Genomic DNA, 12501 nt, shown 5'->3' with positions numbered 1-12501 from the left:
ACCTCACATAATACACAGATTTGCATCTGGAAATAGGTTGATAGGTGCTTGCCTTGTGACCAAAGTTGTACTATAGAGCAGTGGGAAAGGACATTCTTTTCAATAAATGATAGTGAATGAAGCTTGAACCCTACTGTATATGTGCATAAAAGTCAGGTTCATGGCTCTAAATTTTCTACAAAATAATATAAGGAAGTATTTCTGTGTCCTTGGAGTAGGAAGCTATTTCTTTAACAGGACACATAAGGCACTACCAGAAGGCAAAAGATTGATTGTGTGGACTGCATTAAAATTTGGAATGTCTGTTAGAAAGACATTGTTGAGAGGATGAAAATTTATGCCCAAGAGCAGGAGATGATATCTACAACACAGATAAGTGACAAAGTGCTAATATTCAGAATATATAAAGAATTCTACAAATGAATAAGAAAAAGACAGCCCGATAAAATACAGTTAAGAGTCTTGAATAAACACGATATTTGTCAAAGTATGAAAAGTTACTCAATTTCGTTACTCAGCAAGGAAATATAATTTTGAACCAAAGTAAGATTCTCACCAAAATCGGTGGAAATTTTAAAAAAGACTAACAATACTAAATGTTGGTGAGAATACGGATTAGAAGAACTCCCATACACTGTTGGTGAGAATGTGAATTGTTTTATCTAATTTGGAGAACTAAGGTTGAATGTGTCCATAACCTGTTACCCAGCACTTTCACTCTCAGTTATAAACCCAGCAGAAATGTGTGCTCCATATGTGTGCCAAAAAACTCAAATAAGAAAGCTTAGCATAGCATTATTTATATTGGTCCCCAATTGGAAACAATACAAATGTACATCAGCAGTTGAATGGATAAGTAGACGTATATTCATATACCAGTATACTACATAGCAACAAATAAATGAACTAGCATTTCACACAGCAATGTGAATCTTATGATGTCATTGATGTAAAGTTAAAATATGCAAAAGTGATCTATGGTGTTAGATGACACCTTTGAATGGGAGCAGTGGAGTAGTAACTGGGAAGAGGCATGAGGGGAACTTAATGTGTCTAATGTTCACTTCTTGGCCTGAGTGGTGGTTACTTAGGTGTTCACGTGATAACTTCTTGAGCTTTGTACTTGTGCTTCTGAAAATATGTTATACTCCAGTTTAAGTCACTTTAGTGAGATAAATATGGGTAGATTTCTTTTGTGCTAAATTTTTCTAAAATGTTAAGAAAATAGGTTCAATTAAGAATACACTTTCTACTTTTTGGATAGTACTGTATTTTTCTCTAATGCATCTCCAAGTGAGCACTGGTAAAGAGTGGAATATTTGGGGCTGGCCCCGTGGTGTAGCGGTTAAGTGTTCGTGCTCTGCTGCTGGTGGCCCGGGTTCGGATCCCGGGCGCGCACCGACGCACCACTTGTCGGGCCATGCTGTGGCGGTGTCTCATATGAAGTGGAGGAAGATGGGCACAGAGGTTAGCCCAGGGCCAGTCTTCCTCAGCAAAAAAGAGGAGGATTGGCATAGATGTTAGCTCAGGGCTGATCTTCCTCACACACACAAAAAAATGAATGTAATATTTGATTTTTCAGTCAGAATTTATGCACTTGTAATCATTCATGCTTTGGTGCCGGTATTACTTATTTTTCTTTTCTTATTCATACAGCAGGGAACTAACCCTCATCTGAATTAATAAATGGATTAATATTATGTACAGTGTTAGTAACGTATTGTCATATTCTGTAGTAAATAAGGTAAGACATTTTAGTTATTTTGCTGAATTTTGTTAGCTGCCATATATTTTAGGAAAAAAATTTATACACTTATGATAATTCTTCTTTTCTCTATCTTAAATTATCATAACAACTGTATCTTACATATTTCTTCCTTTGGGCATTTAGATAGCTAACATAAGACTTGTTTTCTTAAACCTACGTTTCCTTTTGTTTTTGGTGAATTTCTAGCTAAACTAAAATTCTACTATGCACACTTGGTTATCCATAAGCAAAAGAATGAAATTGAACCCCTGCCTCATATTATATACAAAATTTGACTGAAAATGGATCATTCACCTAATATAAGAGGTATAAAACTAAAACTCTTAGAAGAAAACATAGGGATAAATCTTCATGGCCTTGGGTTTGGCGATGGATTCTTAGATATGACACTAAAAGCACAGACAACAAGTTTAATCGGACTTCATTAAAATTAAAAACTTTTGTGCATCAAAGGACATTATCGGGAAAGTGAAAAGACAAACTACAGAATGGGAGAAAATATTTGCAAATCCTATATCTAGTATCTGGAATATACAAAGAGCTATTACAACTCACTAGCAAAAAGACAACCCAATCAAAAAATGGGCAAAGGACTAAAATAGACATTTTTCTGAAGGAGATATACAAATAGCTAATAAGCACGTGGCAGAATGTTCGATGTCCTTAGGGAAATGCAAACCAAAACCACAATAAGTTACCACTTCACACTCACTAGGATGACTGTAATAATAATAAAAATGGAAAATAACAAGTGTTGGCCAGGATGTGGAGAAATTGGACCCTTCATACATTGCTGATGCGACTGTAGAACGTTTCAGCTGCTGTGAAAAACAGTTTGGTAGTTCCTCAAAAAGTTAAAGATAGAATTACCATATGATCCAGCCATTCCTCCTAGATATATACCTGAAGGAATTGCAAAATGGGTACTCAAGCAAATACTTGTACATGAATGTTCAGAGCAACATTATTCGCTATAGCCGAAAGGTAGAAACAACCTAGATGTCCTTTAACAGATGAATGGATTGTGCTATGTATATATAATGGATATTATTCAATCGCAAAAATGAATGAAATAGTGATATATGCTACAGTGTGGATGAACCTCAAAAACATTATGCTATGTGAAATAAGCCAGACACAAAAGATCACATATTGTATGATTCCATGTATATGAAATATCCAGAAAGGTAAATCTATAGAAACAGAGTAGCGGTGATGGTTGCTAGGGGCTGGGTAGAGGAGGGAATGGGGAGTAACTGATTAATGGAAACAGAGTTTTCTTTTGGGGAATGAAAGCATTTTGGAACTAGGTAGAGTGGTGGTTGCATAACATTGTGAGTGTACTAAATGGCACTGAACTGTTCACTTTAAAATGGTTAATTTTATGTTAAGTTCAACCTTGATAAAAATAAATAAAATCTTGTACTCAAATACATTGCCATCATATATTAATTATATAATAAATCAACACACTATTGTTGATTTAGTCATAGATATACCAGAAATGATGAATCTTATTTTTGTCATCCTTGATTTCCATGAATATTAAGTGTGTTCTTTTGCTTTAGAATAAACTACGGAATTGAATTGATTTCAAGCTATTATTTATATATCTGTTAAAAGAAGTATGTTTAATTAATCAGTGAACTTCTATTTAATTTATCCTTTAATATTTTTCCTAATATTTTATATAAAACATCTTAATATTTTCTAGAAATTTGTTTGGCTGACTATTGGCTTATAGTTAGAATTGGGGAGTTTTGGCTTTCACTCCTGGTGGTGTAATTATATGCTGTGTTATTATATTTTGAGGCCATATAAAAATGGATTTTTGTACCAAATGATGACCAGGGTTTTAGTAGACTAAGCTATATTTTCAAGTGATCCAAGGAAGCTATACATAAATAATAAAACTGAAACAATGGAGGTTATTTTGTATTTTCATTGTTGTTAGATGAAACTGTAATTTTGAACAAGTGGTTTACCCATAGCCTGCAGTGTTTGTTCAAGATTCATAATTACTAGTTTCTGATTGATACGATATCTCATGAAATTAGTTGTGGTCCTGTGATAGACATTCTTTTCACAGACCACATGAATTTTGAAAATTACTCAGTATTACACTTAGGAGTTTCTTATTTTTGCACATATGCCTTATAACATATTTTTACTGACTACTGTAGCATGAATATCAAATATGTGTGTAATGTCAATTTTAATATTTGTTCTTACTACCTGAAATATCAGGAACCAAATATTTCATTATGTACAGTACCGTGCCTTTTTGGTGATAAAACTGTTTTTATTGACAAGGAATAAAATTATTTTCAATGTTGTTTTTCTCCAGCATTTTTTCTCGTCTATTTCATAGAATTAGTAAATGAAATGGTATTAATAAAAGTCCTAGTACAATGGTGAGAATTACAGGCATACCTCATTTATTGCTCTTTGCTTTATTATGCTCACAGATATTATGTTTTTTAACAAATTGAAAGTTTATAGCAACTCTGTGTCAAGTCTGTTGGAGCCATTTTTCCAGCAGCATTTGCTTACTTCATGTCTCTGTGTCACGTTTTGGTAATTCTCTCAATATTTCAAACTTTTTCATCATTATTATATTTGTTCTGGTGACCTGTGATCAGTGATCTTGATGTTACTATTGTAATTGTTTTGAAGTGCTACGAACCTCGCCTGTATAAGATGGTGAACTTAATCGATCAAAGTTCATTTACACTATACTGTAGTCTATTAAGTGTGACTGGCCTTTCCACCGACCAGGCTGTTGCCCCATCTCTTCCTCTCTCCTCGGGCCATCCTTTTACCTGAGACACAACAATATTGCAGTTAGGCCAATTATAACCCTACAATGGCCTCTAAGTGTTCAAGTGAAAGGAAGAGTTGTGTGTCTCTCACTTTAAATCAAAAGCTAGAAATAAGCTTAGTGAGGAAGGCGTGTCAAAAGCCGAGATAGGCTGAAAGCTAGGCCTCTTGTGCCAAACAGTTAGCCAAGTTGGGAATGCAAAGGAAAAGTTCTTGAAGGAAATTAAAAGTGCTACTCATCAATAATAAGAAAGCGAGACAGCCTTATTGTTGATATGGAGAAAGTTTTAGTGGTCTGAATAGAAGATCAAACAAACCACAACATTCCCTCAAGCCAAAGCCTGATCCAGAGCAAGGCCCTAATTCTCTTCAATTCTGTGAAGGCTGAGAGAGGTGAGGAAGCTGCAGAAGAAAAGTTTGAAGCCAGTAGCCTCGGTTCATGAGGTTTAAGGAAAGAAGCCATCTCCATAACACAAAAGTGCAAGGTGAAGCAGCAAGTGCTGATGTAGGAGCTGCAGCAAGTTCCCCAGAAGATCTAGCTAAGATAATTAATGAGGGTGGCTACACAAAACAGCCTTATATTGAATAGAAGATGCCACATAGGACTTTCATAGCTAGAGAGGAGAAGTCAATGCCTGGCTTCAAAATTTCAAAGGACGTGTTGACTCTCCTGTTAGGGACTAATGCAGCTGTGACTTTAAGTTGAAGCCAGTATTCATTGACCATTTCAAAAATTGTAAGGTCCTTAAGAATTATGTTAAATCTACTCTGTCTTCACTCTATAAATGGAATAACAAAGCCTGGGTGGCAACACATCTGTTTACAACATGGTTTACTGAATCTTTTAAGCCCACTCCATAAGTTGAGACTTACTGCTCAGAAAAAAAGATTTCTTTCAAAATATTCCTGCTCATTGACAATGCATCTGGACACCCAAGAGCTCTAATGGAGATTTACAGTGAGATTAATGTTTTCATGTCTGCTAACACAACGTCCATTCTACAGCCCATGGATCAAGGAGTAATTTCAACTTTCAAGTCTTATGATTAAAGAAATATATTTCATAATGCTGTAGCTGCTATAGTGATTCCTCTGATGGATCTGGGCAAAGTAAATTGAAAACCTAGAAAGGATTCACCATTCTAGATGCATTAAGAACATTCATGATTCATGGGAAGAGGTCAAAGTATCAGTGTTAACAAGAGTTTGGAAGAAGCTGATTCTAACCCTCGTGGCTGACATTGAGGGGTTCAAGACTTCAGTGGAGGAAGTAACTGCAGATATGGTGGAAACAGCGAGAGAACTAGAATTAGAAGTGGAGCCTGAAGATGTGACTGAATTGCTACAATCTATTGCTGTAATCTCTTGATAAAACTTGAAGAGATGAGGAGTTGCTTTTCATGGGTGAGAAAAGAAAGTGGTTTCTTGAGATGAAATCTGCTCCTGGTGAAGATGCTGTGAAGATTGTTGAAATGACAACAAAGGATTTAGAATATTACATCAACTTAGTTGATAAAGCAGTGGCAGAGTTTGAGAGGATTGACTTCAGTTTTGAAAGAAGTTCTACTGGTAAAATGGTAAAATGCTACCAAAGAGCGTCACATGCTACAGAGAAATCATTTGTGAAAGGAAGAGTCAGTCAACATAGGAAACTTCACTGTTGTCTTATTCTAAGAAATTGCCACAGCCACCCCAACCTTCAGCAACCACACGCTGATTAGTCAGCAGCCATCAACATCGAGGCAAGACCCTCCACCAGCAAAAAGAGTATGAGTCACTGAAGGCTCAGATGATGGTTAGCATTTTTTAGCAATAAAATATTTTTAAATTAAGATATGTACACTGTTTTTTAAACATAATGCTATTGCACACTACAGTATAGTGTGCAGTAGTGTAAACATAACTTTTATGTGCACTGTGAAACCAAAAAATTTATGTGACTCGCTTAGTTGTGATATTTGCTTTATTGTGTTGATCTGGAACCCAACTCGAAATGTCTCTGAGGTATGCCTGTATAAATGTAAGCCTGTAATTTTCTCATCTGTGGTTAATCAATCTAGCTTCAGTTTCTCTTAACATTTGATTTTTTTTCTTTGTCATTGAGATTGTTTTTAAGTAAGTATGTTAAATGGCACTAGAGTTCCTACTTATTTTCAGTTTCAGAAGGTGGTCTGGATTTAAGTCTAGATAATATTGTTCTCTACTTAGAGTAAAATTATATGTGGTTGTATTTGAGTAGAATACACCCCTAAAAGCAAAGGATGTTGGGAAGACAGTAAGAAGCAGGCATTATTTGTTAATCAGAAGCTTATTAGTGGTCCTTCTCCACAGCAAAGTAAACTTGTTTTTAGATATTTAGGTTTATTAAATTATAACTTAAAACAGATAAAACAGTGCACACCACACAAATAATGTTTCTCTTTTTGTGTTTCACACTTTTCCAGCCTGACATTATCTTTAGGAAATAGAGAAACCTAAATAGTTCTGATTGTTTATAACTTATTACATATTTTTAAATAATCAGATGAAAAATCAGTGCTGGAACAGAAACCTTCTAAACCAGCTGCTCCACAAGTCCCACCCAAGAAGCCTACTCCACCCACCAAAGCCAATAATTTATTAAGATCTACTGGAACAATGTACCCAAAGCGACCTGAAAAACCAGTTCCTCCACCACCTCCTGTAGCCGGGTAAGTTTTACCTAATTTTAAGTTATTGATTGGCCTACCTTTGACATAAATGACTCTACTGCCTTTCTAAATTTCCAAGTAACTTTTAAAGTATTTGTTTTGCATATTTTTTCTATAGACTGTAATAATTCTTTGTTAAATGTTAGTCTTATAGTCATACTAGGTGAATACACTCTTATTAAGCTGTTTTTACATTTCTGATTTTATTGTGATTAGTCTTAGGGTAGAGGTTTATGTTTATGGAAATAATTTTATAGAACAGAGAGAAAAACCAGTATTATAACATCTTTACTGTCATTAAATTACAATGTTAAAAAATGGTCCTGTTTGACATGCAAGTGATTTTTGCATATGTTTGATTTTCTCATTTCAGGATTAATGGGGAAGTTTCTACCATTTCATCAAAATTTGAAACTGAGCCAGTATCAAAACCAAAGCTAGATTCTGAACAGTTACCACTTAGACCAAAATCGGTAGACCTAGACTCCTTTACAGTTAGGAGCTTTAAAGAAACAGGTAAGTTAATGTGTAGAAAGGTGGTGTTAAAAAAAGGTGCCAATATAGTTTTCAGAAACTATTTAAAATAAGAAATTTGTGTATGCAATTTGTGTGTGGATAGATACAGTGGAAAAATAAAACTAAAAGAAGATAAACGGGCAAAATATTTATGGTTCACTTAAGCTTTTTTACTGGTCAGAGGACTGAGATGGATATTAAAAGATCATCCATTTATCATTCTTATTCCTTCGTAATGGAATTACCATACCACCTAACTCAGGCAGATATGAATACATTTTAGTTTTAAAAGTTTAAAAATAAAGAGGTGACATAGACTTTCAATGCCAGCACTAGATTATATTTAAGAAGATTTTTTATTTCTTCACTTAATCTCAAGAAACTTTTGTTCCCAAAGCAGGAAAACAGACGTTTTATGATTCTCTCTCTCTCTCTCTATATATATCAGCAAGCTTTACTTCTGTAGCTAAATATTGTTCCTTAAGGTTTAGTATTGATTTTTCAGCCTGTTAATCATCTTTATTTGTCTCCTGGTCTTTTTTTTTTTTTTTTTCTTTTTTGTGAGGAGATCAGCCCTGAGCTAACATCCGCCAATTCTCCTCTTTTTTTTTTTTTTTTGCTGAGGAAGACGGCCCTGGGCTAACATCTGTGCCTATCTTCCTCCACTTTATATAGGACGCCACCACAGCATGGCTTACCAAGCAGTGCGTCGGTGTGCGCCCGGGATCCGAACCAGCGAACCCCGGGCCGCCGCAGCGGAGCGCGCGCACCTAACCGCTTGCGCCACTGGGCCGGCCCCTCTCCTGGTCTTTTTTATAAATCTTAGTTGTGAAATTAAAAACTTGAAACAGAAGTTTTGATAAAGGTCTCACTATTAAAAGTATTGCACAATCATTACTTTGTTGAATGGTTATTGTATAGTACTTTGCATTTAATTTTTTTACATTTTCAAAGCACTTTCTCATATATGTTCTTATTTTATCTTTATAGTAGTTCTAAGAGGCAGATGCTATTTTTCTCTACTTTTCATCTAAACAAAGTAAGCTACAGACACATCAAATGTCCAAGGTCACATAAGTCAGAAGAGACCTCTAAGTCTCCTTTATATAAAGTGCTCTGTGATAGTCTTTGAAAAATTTTAATGTCTTAAAATAACTTTTAGCTTCATTATTAACATTTCATATTTATATTAAACTTCGAGGCCAGTTACGCTTAGATTTTTTTGTCACTATATTGTAAAATGTGCTACTTATTACCTTTCAATTTTTTTAGGTGATTTTATTTGTCTTCCCTCTTTTAAGTTTGCTAATACAAAAGCTCTGACCCAACCATGGCCTCCTTCAGTTTTGTTTTTTTTTTTTTTTTTTTTTTTTTTTTTTTTTGTGAGGAGATCAGCCCTGAGCTAACATCCGCCAATCCTCCTCCTTTTTTGCTGAGGAAGACGGCCCTGGGCTAACATCGGTGCCTATCTTCCTCCACTTTATATGGGACGCCGCCACAGCATGGCTTACCAAGCAGTGCGTCGGTACGCGCCCGGGATCCGAACCAGCGAACCCCGGGCCGCCGCAGCGGAGCGCGCGCACTTAACCGCTTGCGCCACCGGGCCGGCCCCTCCTTCAGTTTTTTAATTTGATTTTTTTATAGATCCTTTCCTCATGTATTTGGATCCTCCCTGCTCTGAATGAAGCCATATTCATTAATAATTTTTGAAAATTGAGATGTTGATTGTATTTGAGAGACATTCACTCAAGTAGATTCAATATGTTTTATCTGGTGAAAATTGTTTTTGTTTACTTAGTTAAATAAAAACAAAAAAAATCTTTATTTTTTAAAGAATATCCTTTATTATTGAGGTTAGTGTTAAAAAATATAATTCTATATGTTCTTATTGTTTTCTCTTTGATTTAAAAATCAAAGCTAGAAATGTGTTTTCAAAAGTAATAAATGGAGGAAAAAAGATTAAGTGCACAATTTTAACTCGGGAAATAAAAAATCCATTAGTGTTATCTTTTGAATTTCCACAATTTTCTGCGCTCTTTATCTTAGAAGTCTTAAATTTTAAGAAGTCTCTTTAGGAGCTGAAAGAGTAATATTTAGAGCCAATATTTTTTTCTGTTTCTTTTTATCATTCTTGACATTTGCTTTATTTAGTTGTCTCAAGGTTATGGAAATTACAAAAAAATTTAAGTAAATTAAAACAAATTTTCACTTTTTTCAAAACTTTTTCTATATACAGTCACCAGCAAGCTTTATTTTCTTTGCTACATTTCAGGTAGAAATAACACATATATCAATGTCAGACCTATTGGTGGTTTACTTTGGTTTTAATCTCAGTTCTTGTCTCATATCCATAGCCATTATTTGCTCTTCATTAAAAAACAAAGAGGCTTTGTGGAGCAGGGTTTGAAAATTTTTAATTTCTGGTTTGTGTTTTTCTTCAAATGAGTAAGAAAGTAATTTAGAGAGGCCGAGACTTATATAAGGTCAAAAAACTAACAGCTAACATCTAAGCTGCTGTCCTTTATTTCTTCCATGATCAGACTGCCTTTGGTGTACTGCGCTTACACCCTATAAATTTTGGAAATTGAGTTCATCTTAAGTAGCAAATATTTACTGAGCAAGCATTATATCTGCAATACCGTTTTAGGCATAAGTAGTATGCTCAGATAAAAGGTATAGCTGCTGACAGCAAATAGCTTTTGTCTCAAGTCTCAACTCAAGCTATTCCTTATTTCAAATTTCTAATTTTTAAATTAGAATATCTTCTGTTTTTAGCACTTGTAGTATAAAAGTGCTGTGTAAAAGAGGTTATACCTCTTTTTTGAGATATTGACACCTTAAAAACCATGTTCTGCATCAAATACAACCTCAAATTTGGCATTAGGTTGAGGCATATTTTAGGCTGAATTTGTTTTAAATTTTTCAAATAACATATGACACTAGCCCTTTAACTTAAGTTTCAGAGAGTTTAAAACATATGTGAAACTCTCCTTAGAGTTTCTCATTATGTAAAATAATAATTTGGGGTGAAATGATATAGTAGGCAGCACACTGACATTGCTGTTAAAAAATGTATATTTTAAATTATTGGCTGATTGATCCTTGGTGTGTTTCTACTCTTAATCTATGTTCTTGCTTAACAATTGAATGATTCAATATATCTATGATACCTGTTAGAATAACTGACATGGAAGTTGTTATAAACTGTTATTTCTTTTCTTCTCTCCCCTCTCCTACGTTGTTAATCCCATCTCATTCTGTTTCTGCTCTTATCTGTAAAGGATCTAAATTCCTGATGCTACTCTTGGATACGATTTTCCTGTACAGTCGTGCATCACTTAATGCCTTTTGAGAAATATCTCGTTAGGCGATTTTGTCCTTATGCAAACATCATAGAGTGTACTTACACAAATCTAGATTGTATAGCCTGTTACACACCTAGGCTAAATGGCACTAATCTTATGGGGCCACTCTTGTGTAAGTGGTCCCTCGTTGACTTGAAACATTGTTATGTGGTACATGACTGTATATAAAACCATATATAAACATACATATGTATATATAAGAAAAACATTCCAAGAATACTCAATTTGGTTTTCTTTCTTTTTTTTTCAAGTCCCTCCATATATATTCTCATATATGATATAAGATAGTACTACGAACTGCAGAGCTGTTAGAAGTATGTTTAATTTTTTTTTTTCTCTTTTTCAAACACTTCATCAAACATTGGTTTATGGTAATCTCATTGCTACTACTGGTTATGAAGTTCACATGCTCTAAATATTTCTAAAATAGTAAATTTTCTAGGAAGTAAGATTTTGCAATTAGTTTTAAAATATAAGATAGTAAATTGAATGGTAACATAGCTATTACATTGAGAAAGCACAGCTGATGTATTCTTAGAGTGTAGTAGTTTATCCTTTTTGATTGTTTTTCTGTGATAAATTCTTTTTGGATTAAAAGGAAATTTTAGAGACACATACATTAGTTGATCCAAAAGCTTTCATTGCTAAATAGGGAAATATTCTTTCTCTTCAATTCTGTTTGATAGTTGATCTATTTTCATTTGAATTACTTTTTCAATATTTATTGATTTTTTTTTTTTCCAGAAAGAATTTATGGTGGGATTTTTCTAAAGATAACCTACCTACGGAGTGGTAGGCACTATAAAAAGTGAACCTGTATCTAAACTAGGATGCAAAAACAAAACACCACACCCAAAAATGTAGAACTTACCTGGGAAATAGGAACAGAGATTAAAATTTCTGTTTTCTAATAATTTCCTTGGTAATATCATTATAGAGAGTATCATATAAGGCATTATTGAATTTTTATTTATCTATGCATGAAATTGTAAGTGTTGTATTGAGTTGTATTTTTATAGTGAAATATCTAAAAATAATATTTGGCATATTTTTCTTTTATCATTCCATAGAATTAAAATTGCCTCTTTCATTGTAATTACTGTCATATGCTGAAGACTAAAACTTGATTAAAAGGTGGTTTATTTTAGTTATAACTATATTAGTAAGTTGTTAATATATTGATTTATTACTCTGACCTCTAAGTAAATTGTAGTACTAAAACAACCCTTTGGAAGCTGTCTTGGTGTTCAGTGAGTAATAAAAAAAGACTTTTTTCTAATTTAATGTATATTGAAATTAATACTAATCATTTTTTCTTTTGAAAGACAAAAGAATAAATCTA

General features: G+C 33.9%; 1 protein-coding gene across 1 annotated transcript in view; it reads left to right on the top strand.

Moving 5' to 3' along the window:
• Positions 1–12501, top strand: part of CD2AP (CD2 associated protein) — a 141346-nt gene that overhangs the window by 111764 nt on the left and 17081 nt on the right. Inside the window, exons 12-13 of the mRNA XM_058554194.1 lie at positions 7113–7278; positions 7652–7794. Of these exons, the coding sequence (XP_058410177.1) occupies positions 7113–7278; positions 7652–7794 (309 nt within the window). The remainder of the gene's footprint in view (positions 1–7112; positions 7279–7651; positions 7795–12501) is intronic.

Source organism: Diceros bicornis, chromosome 14, assembly GCF_020826845.1.
Source record: "Diceros bicornis minor isolate mBicDic1 chromosome 14, mDicBic1.mat.cur, whole genome shotgun sequence".
NCBI lineage: Eukaryota > Metazoa > Chordata > Mammalia > Perissodactyla > Rhinocerotidae > Diceros > Diceros bicornis.
Note: the sequence above shows the minus strand (reverse complement) of the source record. Positions and strands in the feature narration are given on the sequence as shown.